The 14635-nt window shown below is 44.4% G+C and overlaps 1 protein-coding gene across 2 annotated transcripts in view; it reads left to right on the top strand.

Annotated features, from left to right (window-relative positions):
- Window positions 1–14635, top strand: part of PRPF8 (pre-mRNA processing factor 8) — a 32800-nt gene that overhangs the window by 14321 nt on the left and 3844 nt on the right. For both annotated transcript variants that reach the window (XM_061390610.1, XM_061390611.1), the window contains exons 25-36: window positions 9467–9714; window positions 9801–9980; window positions 10182–10317; window positions 10400–10569; window positions 10907–11036; window positions 11156–11302; window positions 11501–11661; window positions 11968–12159; window positions 12814–13051; window positions 13188–13316; window positions 14182–14295; window positions 14380–14553. In XM_061390610.1, coding sequence (XP_061246594.1) covers window positions 9467–9714; window positions 9801–9980; window positions 10182–10317; window positions 10400–10569; window positions 10907–11036; window positions 11156–11302; window positions 11501–11661; window positions 11968–12159; window positions 12814–13051; window positions 13188–13316; window positions 14182–14295; window positions 14380–14553 — 2019 coding nt within the window. The remainder of the gene's footprint in view (window positions 1–9466; window positions 9715–9800; window positions 9981–10181; window positions 10318–10399; window positions 10570–10906; window positions 11037–11155; window positions 11303–11500; window positions 11662–11967; window positions 12160–12813; window positions 13052–13187; window positions 13317–14181; window positions 14296–14379; window positions 14554–14635) is intronic.

Below are 14635 nucleotides of genomic sequence, written 5' to 3'. Positions count from 1 at the left end.
ATTTTCTTCCCTTCTGGCTTTCCTATCCCTTTAAATATGTAATAAAGAAGGCTTTCAGTTTTTTAGTAGAGTTTTTTAATAGTTTTGTTAAGGATACATTTTTTTTTAATGATACTCCTTATCTCAACTTCCCCATGATACATTTGGGGGGGGTATAGTGCGGGGAAAAGTGTCTGTCTTCTTCGGTTGGTTTATGTCCTCTAGAGTCAGGTGACAGGAATTGTGTAACTCATTCATTCCTTGTGTTCAAGGCATACACACACGCTGCCTGTGAGAGTCTCTGCCTTCCTCGAGCTCACTGCCTAGTTGGAGAGACATGCATAGTCAAGAGAACTATAGTACCGTATGTTTTTAGAGCTCTCGTGTTATTTGGGGATCAGTGAAAGTCCTCGTGGTCTTGACTCTAGCCCAGTCTGGGAAAGGGAGAAATACTTCCCAAAAGATATAACAGGTGAGAGACAGGTGAGGGAGGGCCTTCTTTCAGCCAGAGGTATGAAGAGGTAGCAAGCATAGTGTCTGTGGGGCCATAAAAAGTTTGGGGCAATAGAATTGTGGAAGAGATGGAGGCGGAACAGATAAGAACTAGATGATGGAGGTCATCACCGCCTCATTAATCCCATAAGGGTCCTGAGCACGGGGTGACTGTTCAGGTTTCTGAGTTAGGTGGTTTACTCGTGCAGCTGTCAGGAAGATGGATTCAGAAGAGTAGGAAGAAAGATGAGGTTTGGGGGCTCTGCTGAAGGCCAGATAAAAATGATGAGAACACTGAAGGTAGAGGGATGGGGGAACAGATTTGATAAGTAGTTAGTAGATAAAAGTCAGCAGAGCTTCATCGTGGTGACATGCCAGAGGGAAAGGAAGTCAAAATAACATTCAGTTTTTGGTATGGGTGACTGGATGGATGATGGAGCCACCAACTGGAAGACTACAGGGAGAAGAGTGGGTTTAGGAGAGAAGATAAATGGATTTAGTTTACGGTATAAGAAGTTTGATGTTCCTAAAAACATCCAGATAGAAGTTCCAGCAGACACTTACTGAAATCACATTTCTTCAGTTCCAAGGTAAATATATCCATATATAAGTGTATGTATTTTGTCCCTCTTAGCGGTACCTCTTAGATTTGATGAAAAAAAGTATTACAGGTTTGAAGCTCCAGGGAGAGAAATGAGATGAGAAAGTAAGAGGTTAGGGGGAACTTAGAGGTTCCTATAGGATGTTTAGGTAGAGATAACTTTGCACCCTGGAGCTTGGAGAAGATGTCTGGATTGCAAATGTAGGTTTAAGAGCCTGTCAGCATAAAGGCGATGGTTGAAAGCTCAAGATGAGCAAGATTATCTGGGGAAAGCGGAAGGAGCGAGAAGAGCAGAGGGATGAGTTTGAAACCTTAGGGAACACTGAGCATCAGTGTGGCCAGACTGGGCGAGTGCCGGGTCACGGGCGCCAAGCCTGTCAAGAATCGGGACGGGCACTTAACAGTGTCAGTTGCCTAAGAGTGTTACAGTCAGATAAGGCCTGACAAGTAGCCATTGGATTTGGCAGTCAGGACGTCATTGGTGACCTTAGCAAGAGCTGTTTCAGAAATAGTGGGGAGAGATGCCAGATTGCAGTGGGTGAGGCCTTATGGGAAGTGAGGGAGTGGAGACACGAAGGACTGTCAGTCTGCCAGAGCAGCTGGAGGAGGAGGGACACGAGACGCCACCTAGAGGGAGATAGAAGTCAGGGCAGGTATTTTAAATGGGAGTGATGGGAGTCGTTGCACAGTAGGGAGCCAGCAGTGTTCTGAGTGCAGCAGAGACGTGATAAGCGATGGAGTGGTGTCTGCTCAGCAGGAATAGGTGCAGGGACGCATCCTCTGAACCTAGTAGAAAGAGGTCGGTATTGATGTGAATGTAGATAAGTATAGTGGGAAGCTGTAACAAATCTTGCTTTTTTCAGTTTTGCCAGGGCTGGAGTGAGTGGCATAGGATGTTTTACTTGAGCACAGCAGTGAGGATGTGATTCAGTTGTTGAAGGAACTTTGAGGGCTTTAAGAGAGTGAAGACAGCTGTGAGTGAGTGCCTCTTCCCAGGACTCAGCTATTCAAGCACTCAGCGAGGGGCTGGAGAAGGTATATCGATTCTAGTGCTGATTTAGGATGGGGGCTTTGTCATAGGGCTGTGGGGAGTCATGAGGGACTGGATGCAGGGAGTCAAAGATGCTGGCCCCATTGGAATCCTGGATATTGGGTGGGGGAGAAGGACGAAACCAGAGAGGCAAATGGCCCTAGGGGAAAAAGGCAGGGTTCAAGGGAATAGATGTGTGAGAGGTTAGAGCCAGAGGTCAGGGGGGCAGTGTGATATAGTTGTTAGAATAATGGTTTGGGAGTCAAACTAGGTTCAGTCCTAGCTCTGCTACGTTACTGGTTGGGATCTGAGTTAAGTCACTCACACACTGTGGGCCTCAGTTCCCACATCTGTAAAATGGGGGACTCACTTGTCATTACTGATGCTACAGCTTTAGGAGCATTCTTGCTTTATGTATGGGCAGTGTGCTCGCCCAGGCTTGGAGCCAGGACGCCCTCAGTCCTAGTAGTGGCTATGAAATAAGACTGGAACATTTAAACAAGACTCTGGTAAGTGCCAGAAATAACAGAAGGAAAATAGCAACGTACCACGTTCGAGCACCTGACCTGTAAGGTACAACTTACCTAACTTTAGCTTCTGGAGGACCGACAGGAACTCTTGCCGAGTTCCCTGTCTTCTCTCCCTCTCACCAGGGAGTCCCTTTAAGCATGTGTAGATGACTTAGAGGAAACAAACATCTTTGCCCAGCAGTAGGTGTATTTCTCTGTCCTTTTTTGTTTTGATTTTTATTTTACATTATTTTTAATAAACTTTTTTTTAGAGCAGTTCTAGATTTATAATAAAATCGAAAGGAAGGTACTAAGATTTCCCATAAAATCCCTGCGCCTGCGTTCCTCACCAGAGTGGTACATTTTTACCACAGAAAAATCTGCATTGACACATTGTGACCATCCATAGTCCCAAGTTTACCTTAGGTTCACTCTTGGTGTGGTGTATATTCTCTGGGATTGAACACATGTATTGGAATACTTGTGCTCAGTCACTCAGTTGTGTCTTGCCCTTGGCAGCCCCGTGGACTGTAGCCCGCCAGTCTCCTCTGTCCTTGGAATTCTCCAGGCAAGAATACTGGGGTGGGTTGCCATGCCCTCCTCCAGGGGATCTCCCCAACTCAGGGATTGCAGATGGATTCTTTAGCACTGGCGCCACTTGGGAAGCCGATAAGAACACATATCCATTGCTAAAATAACATGCAGTTTTCATGCCCTAAAAAACCCTCTCTGCCTCTTTGTCTCCCCTGCCCCCACCCCAGCCATACATTTAGTTTTAAATAGAAGAAAAATCGGTCTCTACTATATCATGGTTTAAAAGGATACAGTAAAAGTTATCATTAAGTTCTCTAATAGTTATGTTTTCATTTATAATAAAAAGAAATTAAATACTAACAAAATCCATAAAACACCAGCAACCCATTGTCCTAACATCAGTTTTATTTTTCCACATTACATTCCAAGTTGGTCATGTATTATGATGTGCAGGTTATGTGATGGAATTTATCTCATTTATGAAGACATAACATGTGTGAAGTTCTTAACCATGGTACATGGTACACGGTACATGGAATCACTCAGTGTCATTTCCTTCTTGCTTCCACTCATCCCCGGAAACTGCTACTGTTCTTAAAGGAACATGATGCTGTCTCGGAATTCATACTTATTCCCTACCAGAAATACAGCACTGGTAGCTACAGCAGAACTGGGGTGTTCTGTAATACAAACCATGCAGCTTGTGATTCCAAGGGCCAAATACAGTCAGAGAACTTATTACTAAGCCTCAGGTACCCTGTTGAAGTCTGCTTTACTGCCAGATCTAGCCCATTCTGGCCCCCAGCTGCTGCTGTAGGTCTGTTGCTCAGATGCTCAGTTTTGCTTTTGTGACTTGGTTCAGGCTGTTACCTCACTCTGGGGTCACTTCGTACTGCCTGTCCTGAATACTGTTTGTTCAAGGCTGATGCCTATGATAACTCCAGCCAATGTGATCTTTCACGTCAACAATTGTCTGACAAACATTCCTTGCCTTAAAACCTTGAGTATATCTTTTGGAATAAACTTTTAGTTTATTCTCTTTTTTTAATTGATCTTTTTCAAAAATTGCTTTTGGTTTTGTTTAATTTTATTTTTTCTCTTTCCTATTTTATTGGTTCTGTTCTTTTGCTTACTTTGGGTTTAATTTGCTCTTCATTTTCTAGTCTGTCAAAGTAAAGGTTAAATGACAATTTTGGACCTTTCATTTTAATGGACGTACTTAGTGCTGAAAAATCTTCTTTTAAGCACTGCTTTAGCTGCATCCCTCAAATTTTGATAGGTTTCCCTTTTCATTCAGTTAAAAATGTTTTCTGATTTCCCTTGTGAGTTCTTATTTTACCCATACTTAGAAGTATGCTGTTTAATTTTCAAATATTGAGGTGTTTTTCCAGATTCAGTTCAGTTCAGTTGCTCAGTCACGTCCGACTCCTTGCGGCCCCATGAATCGCAGCACGCCAGGCCTCCCTGTCCATCACCAACTCCCGGAGTTCACTCAGACTCAGGTCCATCGAGTCGGTGATGCCATCCAGCCATCTCATCCTCTGTCGTCCCCTTTTCCTCCTGCCCCCAATCCCTCCCAGCATCAGAGTCTTTTCCAATGAGTCAACTCTTCGCATGAGGTGGCCAAAGTACTGGAGTTTCAGCTTTAGCATGATTCCCTCCAAAGAAATCCCAGGGCCGATCTCCTTCAGAATGGACTGGTTAGATCTCCTTGCAGTCCAAGGGACTCTCAAGAGTCTTCTCCAACACCACAGTTCAAAAGCATCAATTCTTCGGCTCTCAGCCTTCTTCACAGTCCAACTCTCACATCCATACATGACCACTGGAAAAACCATAGCCTTGACTAGACGGACTTTTGGCAAAGTAATGTCTCTGTTTTTGAATATGTTGTCTAGGTTGGTCATAACTTTCCTTCCAAGGAGTAAGTGTCTTTTAATCTCATGGCTGCAGTCACCATCTGCAGTGATTTTGGAGCCCAAAAAAATAAAGTCTGACACTGTTTCCCCATCTATTTCCCATGAAGTGATGGGACCGGATGTCGTGATCTTTGATTTCTGAATGTTGAGCTTTAGGCCAACTTTTTCACTCTCCACTTTCACTTTCATCAAGAGGCTCTTTAGTTCCTCTTCACTTTCTGCCATAAGGGTGGTGTCATCTGCATATCTAGGTTATTGATACTTCTCCCAGCAATCTTGATTCCAGTTTGGGCTTCTTCCAATCCAGCGTTTTTCATGATGTACTCTGCATAGAAGTTAAATAAGCAGGGTGACAATATACAGGCTTGACGTACTCCTTTTCCTATTTGGAACCAGTCTGTTGTTCCATGTCCAGTTCTAACTGTTGCTTCCTGACCTGCATACAGATTTCTCAAGAGGCAGGTCAGGTGGTCTGGTATTCCCATCTCTTTCAGAATTTTCCACAGTTCATTGTGATCCACACAGTCAAAGGCTTTGGCATAGTCAATAAAGCAGAAATAGATGTTTTTCTGGAACTCTTTTGCTTTTTCTATGATCCAGCGGATGTTGGCGATTTGATCTCTGGTTCCTCTGCCTTTTCTAAAACCAGCTTGAACATCCGGAACTTCATGGTTCACGTATTGCTGAAGCCAGATACTTCTGTGTTATTGGTGTCTAGTTAATTCTATTATGGTCAGATCTTTATGATCTTAGTTTTTCAAATGTAGACTTGTTTTATGGTTTAGCCTATATGGTGACTGTCTCCTGTGTACTTGAAAAAGAATCTGTATTCTGCTGTTGTTGGGTTTTACAGATGTCATTTAGGTTCTGTAAGTTGTGTTGTTCAAGTCCTTTAATATCTTTTTTTTTTTCTTTTGCCTATTTCTGTCAGTTACTGAAAGAAGAGTGTTGGAAGTTGTAGATTTATTTCCCCTTCCAGGTTCCTCTTTTTATTTTTGGCTTCAGAGATAGCATTCACTTTATTAAACTCATCTAAGCTTATAATACAAAGACACATGACATTTTTCCAGAAATTTATACTTTTTTTTGAGCATGAAAGGATGTCTGAAATTCAGACTGCTCTGGTATCTTAAATATTTAGTGAAAGTTGGACAAACATACTTGGCTTGCAGATGAAAAACCAGTGAGTCACCAGGAGATTAGCAGGTTTAGGGGAGTAGGGAGCCATCTCACTGAGACACATTTTTCTTCAGAAACCTGCGTATGGGTGATGACCAAGGCGTGTGCCAGGTGGAATGTTGTTATCATGTACCTGAAGATAGAGCTGCAGTTAGAAATTAACTTTGCAGCTGGTGCGCACATAGACGTCTCAGTAGATAGAAGCAGCGCTGTTGGCGCCCTGGCGAGGTATATAGAGTCCATACCCTTGGGCATCATCATATGCTTTGTTTTCTTTGAGTCTTAGTATTTCAACAGGTCCATCTTTTTTTTTTTTTTTGCTTCATATATTTTGAGGCTGTGTTATTAAGTAGGCAGTATGTTTAGAATTATCATATCTTAATGAATTGACTCCTTTATCATCATGAAATGTCCTTTGTTCCTTGTAATATTCTCTGCTCTAACGTCTACATTGTCTGGCATCAGTACTACCCCTTTAGCTTTGTTTCGTGTGTGCATGGATGTCTTTTTCCATCTTTAAACTTTTAAGCTGTGTCATTATAATTAACGTTAACTTCTTACAGATTGCACTAAGTTGGTTCTTGCTTTTTAAATTCATTTGAACAGTCTTTGCCATACGAGTAGTCTAAACACTCCAATTACGTTTGAGATAACTATCAGTATGGTTGAGTTTAAATCTGCCATCTGTTCTTCGTTCTGGTTTTTTTCCTCTTTTCCTGCCTTCTTTTTAACTTATTTTTTTAAACATGAGAAAAACAAAGGTTTCATAACATAAATCTGTAAAAAGAGACCCAGGAAAACTTGAGTAACTAATTTTCCAAGTTTCTTTTGGATTAAGTGGGGATTTTGGTATGATTTTAATTTATCTCCACTCTTTGAGTATTAGCTACGGTTCTTTGGGTTTTTTGGTGGCTATAGGGTTTACAGTGTACATCTCTGTACACTAGTGACCACTAGTACTGTACACTAGTGACCACTAGTGACCACTGTACTCTGTGACCCTGTGGCTATAGGGTTTACAGTGTACATCTCTGTACACTAGTGACCACTAGTACTGTACACTAGTGACCACTGTACTCTGTGACCACTAGTCTATTACATTACGTATTGTATGATAACCTTACAGTAGTTGACTTTCATTTTTCCCCTCATTCTTTGTAGTGTTAACTGTACCTATATTATAAACACAGTGATACATTGTTGCTCTTTGGGCTTTAAACAGTCCTTTAATCTTCTATAGAAATTACAAAATGAGAAAAAATGTGTTTTTACCCACATACTGTTTCTGGTGTTCTTCATGACTTTATGTAGATCCACGTTTCCATCTGGTATTTTCTTTCTGCTCGAAGAATGTCCGTTAACATCGCTTGTAGTAAGTGTCTACTGGCAGTGAATATGCTCTGCTTTTGTTTGTCAGGAAAAGTATTTATTTTGCCTTTATTATTTTCTTCTGAAGCTTTAAAATGTTGTAAATCCCATCAATATATTTACATTTTCAGATACTGAAATTTTTATCTCTAGAAGTTTCATTTGGGTCTTTAACAACTATTTCTCTCCTCATTATGTTCGTGTTTTTCTTGTATATTCAAGCATAATTATAAACGCTGTAGGTCTTTGTCTACTAATTCCATCATCTGTTGTTTCTGTTTCTGTTTGGCTGTGCTGGGTCTTCGTTGCTGTGTAGGCTTTCTTCAGTTGCAGCAGCCAGGGCTCCTCTTTAGTTGAGGTGGGTGAGTCTCTCAGTGCAGTGTCTTCTCTTGTGGAGCACAGGCTCTAGGGCCTGTGGGCTTCAGGAGTTGCATCATGCAGGCTCAGGAGTCGCGGCTCCTGGGTCTTAGCTGTGGCACACAGCAGATGTGTTGCATCATGTGGGCTCTTGCGTGTGGACGTGTTATGTCCTGTGGGCTCTGGAGTATGTGGCCTCAGTAGTTGCAGTACTGGGACTTAGTTGCTCCACAGCATGTGGGATCTTAGTTCCCCAATCAAACCCACATCTGCAGCGTTGCTAGGTGAATTCTTAACTACTGGACTCAACCAGGGAAGTCCCTCTTATTTTCTGTCTATATGGATTTGTTTATTCTCGATGTGTAATATAAGTGGATCATGGATATGACCTTTTTCATCTAGCTTCTTTCACTTAACATGTTTTCAAGGTTTATTCATGTTGTAGCATGTATGGCAATGGCACCAGTACTCTTGCCTGGAAAATCCCATGGACAGAGGAGCCTGGTAGGCTGCAGTCCATGGGGTCATGAAGAGTCAGACACTTCCCTTTCACGCATTGGAGAAGGAAATGGCAACCCACTCCAGTGTTCTTGCCTGGAGAATCCCAGGGACAGGGGAGCCTGGTGGGCTGCCGTCTCTGGGGTCGCACAGAGTCGGACACGACTGAAGCAACTTAGCAGCAGCAGCATGTATGAGTATTTCAGTCCTTTTCATATTTCGTTATGTGGCTGTACCACATTTTGTCAGTAGATGGACATTTGGGGATTTTCTGTTTTCTGGCTATTATGAATAATGCTTTTATGAACAATCTGTGTACACATTTGTAATGTGACTTTTTAATGTATTTATTTAGGCTGTGCTGGGTCTTCAGTGCTGTGCATGGTGTTTCTCTAGTTGGAGCAGGCGAGGCCTACTCTCTGGTTGTGTGTGGGCTTCTCGTTGCAGAGGCTTCTCTCGTTGCGGAGCTTGGGCCCTAGAGCTCAGCCTCAGTAGTTGTGGCACGTGGACTTAGTTGCCCTGTGGCGTGTGGAATCTTCCTGGACCAGAGAGCAAACCCTTGTGCCCTGCATTGGCAGGCGGATTCTTAACCACTGGACCACCAGGGAAGTCCATGTACACATTTTTGTGTGGACATAAGTTTTTATTTCTCTTGGGTGTATACCTGGATTATTGGGTCATACAGTTACTCTGTTTAACCTTTTGAGGAACTGCCAGGCTGTTTTAGTGTGGCTATACTATTTTATATTACCACTAGCAGTATATGATAATTGTATTTTCTCCACATCCTTGCTAATACTTGTCACTCACTCATCGCCATTCCAATGTGTGTTAAGTATATCTCATAGTGATTTTGATTTATACACACTTCCCGAATGACATTGAGCTCAGCTCTTTCTTGAGAACTAGAGAGAATTTAGCCAATTGTATCTAGTGATTCCTAGCCACAGTCCTCTCCCTGCAAGAACTTATTCATAATTTACTTTCTCCTCACTGTCTTCAGATTGTGAATAAATGGAACACAGCTCTTATTGGCCTTATGACATACTTTCGAGAGGCTGTGGTAAACACCCAGGAGCTCCTGGACTTGCTGGTGAAGTGTGAGAACAAGATCCAGACACGAATCAAGATTGGCCTCAACTCCAAGATGCCGAGTCGATTCCCCCCTGTCGTTTTCTACACCCCTAAGGAGTTGGGTGGACTTGGCATGCTTTCAATGGGCCATGTGCTCATTCCCCAGTCTGACCTCAGGTAGGACTTCGCTAAGAATCTTAGACCCTGAGGAAAAGGGGATGTTTCTTTATTTTTAGCCTAATCTTGGTTGTGCCCCCGAACAGGTGGTCCAAGCAGACAGATGTAGGTATCACACACTTCCGTTCAGGAATGAGCCATGAAGAAGACCAGCTGATTCCCAATTTGTATCGCTACATACAGCCATGGGAGAGTGAGTTCATTGATTCTCAGCGGGTCTGGGCTGAGTATGCACTCAAGAGACAAGAGGCCATTGCTCAGAACAGGTGGGCATCCACAAGGGCGTAGCAGTTCTGTCGGAGGAGGAGGGGTGACCTTTGAGCCTTGCCTAGAGGTCAGGGCAGAGCATTCCGTATTTTGTGGAGTCAAGGAAGTAGGTTCTATATCTGACCATATTTATCCTTGGCTAGGGAGGAATGCTGAACTTTTCATATATGTATTTAAGTTTGGTCTTTTTTCCTTGGCAGACGATTGACCCTAGAAGATCTAGAAGATTCATGGGATCGTGGCATTCCTCGAATCAACACTCTGTTCCAGAAGGACAGGCACACACTGGCTTATGATAAGGGCTGGCGTGTTCGAACTGACTTTAAGCAGTACCAGGTACTGGGGGGGACTGTGGCTGTTGTGGGAACCGGGGGCAGTGGGCTCCTGGAAGCTTGACTGGACCTGCCTTGCCTTCTAGGTTTTGAAGCAGAATCCTTTCTGGTGGACACACCAGCGGCATGATGGGAAGCTCTGGAACCTGAACAACTACCGTACCGACATGATCCAGGCCCTGGGTGGTGTGGAAGGCATTCTGGAACACACCCTCTTCAAGGGCACTTACTTCCCTACCTGGGAGGGGCTTTTCTGGTGAGGATTCTATTCTCTTCTTACAGTTGCTAGTCGGTTTTTATTCATTGATTTACTTTTTGGCGGTGCCACAGGGCTTGCAGGATCTTGGTTCTCTGATCAGTGATCAAACCTGCACCCCCTGCATTGGATGTGTGGAGTCTTAACCACTGGACCACCAGGGAAATCCCTGTTCTCTCTACAGTGATCTCTCACATGTCACAGCTCTCTTGAATTCATCCCTTGTGTGCCTTTGTCTGCTACTGCAGAGTTTCCCAGACAGCCACCCCAGGAGGTCAGCAGTATTCTGGGGAGGGATGGCAGGACATCACTTTACCTGATCTCTTCTGTTTCCCAGGGAGAAAGCCAGTGGTTTTGAGGAGTCCATGAAGTGGAAGAAGCTCACCAATGCCCAGCGATCAGGATTGAACCAGATTCCCAATCGTAGGTTCACCCTCTGGTGGTCCCCAACCATCAACCGAGCCAACGTGAGTGTGATTGGTAGATATGGGAATGGGAAGCAAAAAGCAAGGGTTTCTCCCTCCTTAACGATATCCTGAGAACCAGAGTCTCTCAGTTTCTACTCTCCTCCTCTTCCTCCCATCAGGTGTACGTGGGCTTTCAGGTGCAGCTGGACCTGACCGGTATCTTCATGCACGGCAAGATCCCCACGCTGAAGATCTCTCTCATCCAGATCTTCCGAGCTCACTTGTGGCAGAAGATCCACGAGAGCATCGTTATGGACTTGTGTCAGGTGCGCCTGAATGAGGGGGAAGGATGCCACGGGAAGTCCAGTCTGCTCGCTCGCTGTTTGGGGTGTGGAAATCCACCCTCGGAGCTCCTAGGATGAGACTTCTGTTGTGGTCCCAGCTGCCCCATTATCTTCAGTCTGTCAGCCCCCACGCCAAGCAGGCTTCCATAATAGTCGTAACCTTTCCACCTTCGCCTCCAGGTGTTTGATCAGGAACTGGATGCACTGGAGATCGAGACAGTTCAGAAGGAGACAATCCACCCCCGAAAGTCCTATAAGATGAATTCTTCCTGTGCAGATATCCTGCTGTTTGCATCCTATAAGTGGAATGTCTCCCGGCCCTCATTGCTGGCCGACTCTAAGTAAGTGCCTTCTGACTGGGCCCTGAGCATCTGGGAACCTTCATTTTACTGTTCTTCTAGCAGCACTACTTTTGAAATTGTCCTGGCTGCCTTTCTTTATAATTAGAAGCCCATGCTACCCCCTGATTCTGTCAGCACCTTCAGCCAGGTCTGCTGATTGTCTGGTGCATCTTGCTGATCTGGAATAGGAGAGGGGTTGGTTTTAAGATGTAGACAGAGCGATTGAGAGTTCTTGGTGTTCTGGGGATATTGCTTGTACCAGTGTCTTCCTGGAAGCCTAGACTCCTGACCCCTCTCCACTTTCAGGGATGTGATGGATAGCACCACCACTCAGAAGTATTGGATTGACATACAGTTGCGCTGGGGGGACTACGATTCCCATGACATCGAGCGTTATGCCCGGGCCAAGTTCTTGGACTACACCACAGACAACATGAGTATCTACCCTTCGCCCACTGGTGTGCTCATTGCCATTGACCTGGCATATAACCTGCATAGGTAAGTTGAGGCTCGAAAGCATGTGTTTTTCCTCAGCCCCACACTTTGTTTTAATTTCTAAGAATTACTTATTTTTAGCTGATGGACAATTGCTTTACAACATTGTGTTAGTTTCTGCCGTTCATCAACATGAATTGTCATAGGTGTATCATACGGCCCCTCCCTCTTGAACCTCTCTCCCACCCCATTAATTTTTATTTTATATTGAATGATAGTTGATTTACAGTGTTGTGTTAATGTCAGGTGCAGAGCAAAGTGACTTAGTTATACCTATAGCAGTTTTTCTTCAGATTCAGATTCCATATAGGTTATTACACCGTCTTGTGTTATCTGTGCTATACATTAGGTCTCTGTTATTTATCTGTTTTATATACAGTAGTGTATACATGTTATTATCAGCCTCCTAATTCGTCCCCCACCCCCACCCCCACCCCATACTTCAGTATGCATGTGCTTTTTGGTTTGCCCAGGTGAGGCTGAGGTTTGCCGGTTTGCTCATCTGGGTCACTGACTCTTCCTCGCCTCTGTGTACATGAGCAGACACTTTCATCTCAGCCTGGCGAACAGTCTTTTCTTCCTCTGTAGTTGCATTTTGCCTTGTTCCTGGGACTTCTAGTCTGGTCTTAATCTTTCTTGCCTCTTTCCCCTTCACAGTGCCTATGGAAACTGGTTCCCTGGCAGCAAGCCTCTCATACAGCAGGCCATGGCCAAGATCATGAAGGCAAATCCTGCCTTGTATGTGTTACGTGAACGGATCCGTAAGGGGCTGCAGCTCTATTCATCGGAGCCCACTGAGCCCTATCTGTCCTCTCAGAACTACGGTGAGCTCTTCTCCAACCAGATTATCTGGTTTGTGGATGACACTAATGTCTACAGAGTGACTATCCATAAGGTGAGAGTTAGACGCATGTGAGGGTGTGGGGCTTTGTATATGCCTGTGGGAGGGTGACTGGACAAGTGTGTGCATACTGGAAGGAAGGAAGGCTGATTGTGTCTAGACTGTGCTAACTGATGTAATCATTCTTTAGACCTTTGAAGGGAACTTGACCACCAAGCCCATCAATGGGGCCATCTTCATCTTCAACCCACGCACAGGGCAGCTGTTTCTCAAGATAATTCACACATCTGTGTGGGCTGGACAGAAGCGTTTGGGACAGGTGAGCCTGTTAAAGGGTAGAGAGGCTGTAGAACCTTGCTGCCTCTTATTCTTTGTTATTGGGTGGATGTGTGAGAGAGAATCTCCCTATTTCTGTCTTTGCAAGTTTGAGGGTATCTCATTTACACTTTTCCCCCTGAATTACTTAACTTGGGAAGTGTTCTTCTTGTAAGAAGTCCAAGAATAATTGAGGTCCATCATCACCTATTAACTGGGCTCTCTGCTTCATGAATCTTTTGTCTCTAACCTATCTTGAAGAGGGCTATGAAAAATCATCTTTCTAAAGGGAGCACACACTTAAAATGTCGATTTCTCCGCATCTCTACCGCAACGCCTTTGGTAACCCCTTACGTCTTGCTGAGTTAACGCTTTGGTTTTCTAGGTACTTCATATCTAGGTAGGCTGTCATTTGTCCAGCCACAGTTTCTCGTCCTCTGTAGCATGTGCCCTCTGGCAGTCAGTCCAGGATCCTGGTATCCCAAACCCTGGTGAACATCTCCGCCTCTGTGGCTTTGCTAGCATGAACTCTTCTCTTAGCTCTGTTAATCACTGTCTTACTCATTCCTCAAGACTTCTTTCTTTGTGCAACATTTTGTGACCTTTAGCCTTAATTTCTTTTGTCCCTGACATAGTGTGTGTATAATCAAACACTAGCTTGTGTGAGTTTTGTCTGGCCAGCTAGGTTGAAACATCCTTTGGGGCAAGACAATTGGACATTTTTTCTATAGCTCTTGAGTACCTAACAGTTCGTAGCATACAGTAGAAACATAGGGTAAGGATAAGTGTTTCGAGACTGGGATGTTCTGTTTTATCTGACCTGGGAGGGCGGAGACTCAGTTTCCCTGTCCTCCTCTCTTGTTTATCAGTTGGCTAAATGGAAGACAGCTGAGGAGGTGGCTGCCCTAATCCGATCTCTGCCCGTGGAGGAGCAGCCCAAGCAGATCATTGTCACTAGGAAAGGCATGCTGGATCCACTGGAGGTGAGAAGTGGTGAATGAGGTAGAAGGAAAGAGGGCTGAGACCTGCTGGCTTTGTTTCTAAACTTGGACTTGATCTCGTCTCAGGTGCACTTGCTGGACTTCCCCAATATTGTGATTAAAGGATCAGAGCTCCAGCTCCCCTTCCAGGCTTGCCTCAAGGTGGAGAAGTTTGGGGATCTCATCCTTAAAGCCACTGAGCCGCAGATGGTTCTCTTTAACCTCTATGACGACTGGCTCAAGACTATCTCATCTTACACGGTATGAAACCACCTTGCTGGGAGCGTCACTCTGAGAAGAGTGGGTTTGGGGTCACAAGAAAGTCCTGTGCCTTAGCTTTCTC

The sequence above is a fragment of the Bos javanicus genome, chromosome 19 (genome assembly GCF_032452875.1).
Source record: "Bos javanicus breed banteng chromosome 19, ARS-OSU_banteng_1.0, whole genome shotgun sequence".
NCBI lineage: Eukaryota > Metazoa > Chordata > Mammalia > Artiodactyla > Bovidae > Bos > Bos javanicus.
The sequence above is the reverse complement of the archived record's forward strand: the minus strand, read 5'-3'. Positions and strand labels throughout refer to the sequence as shown.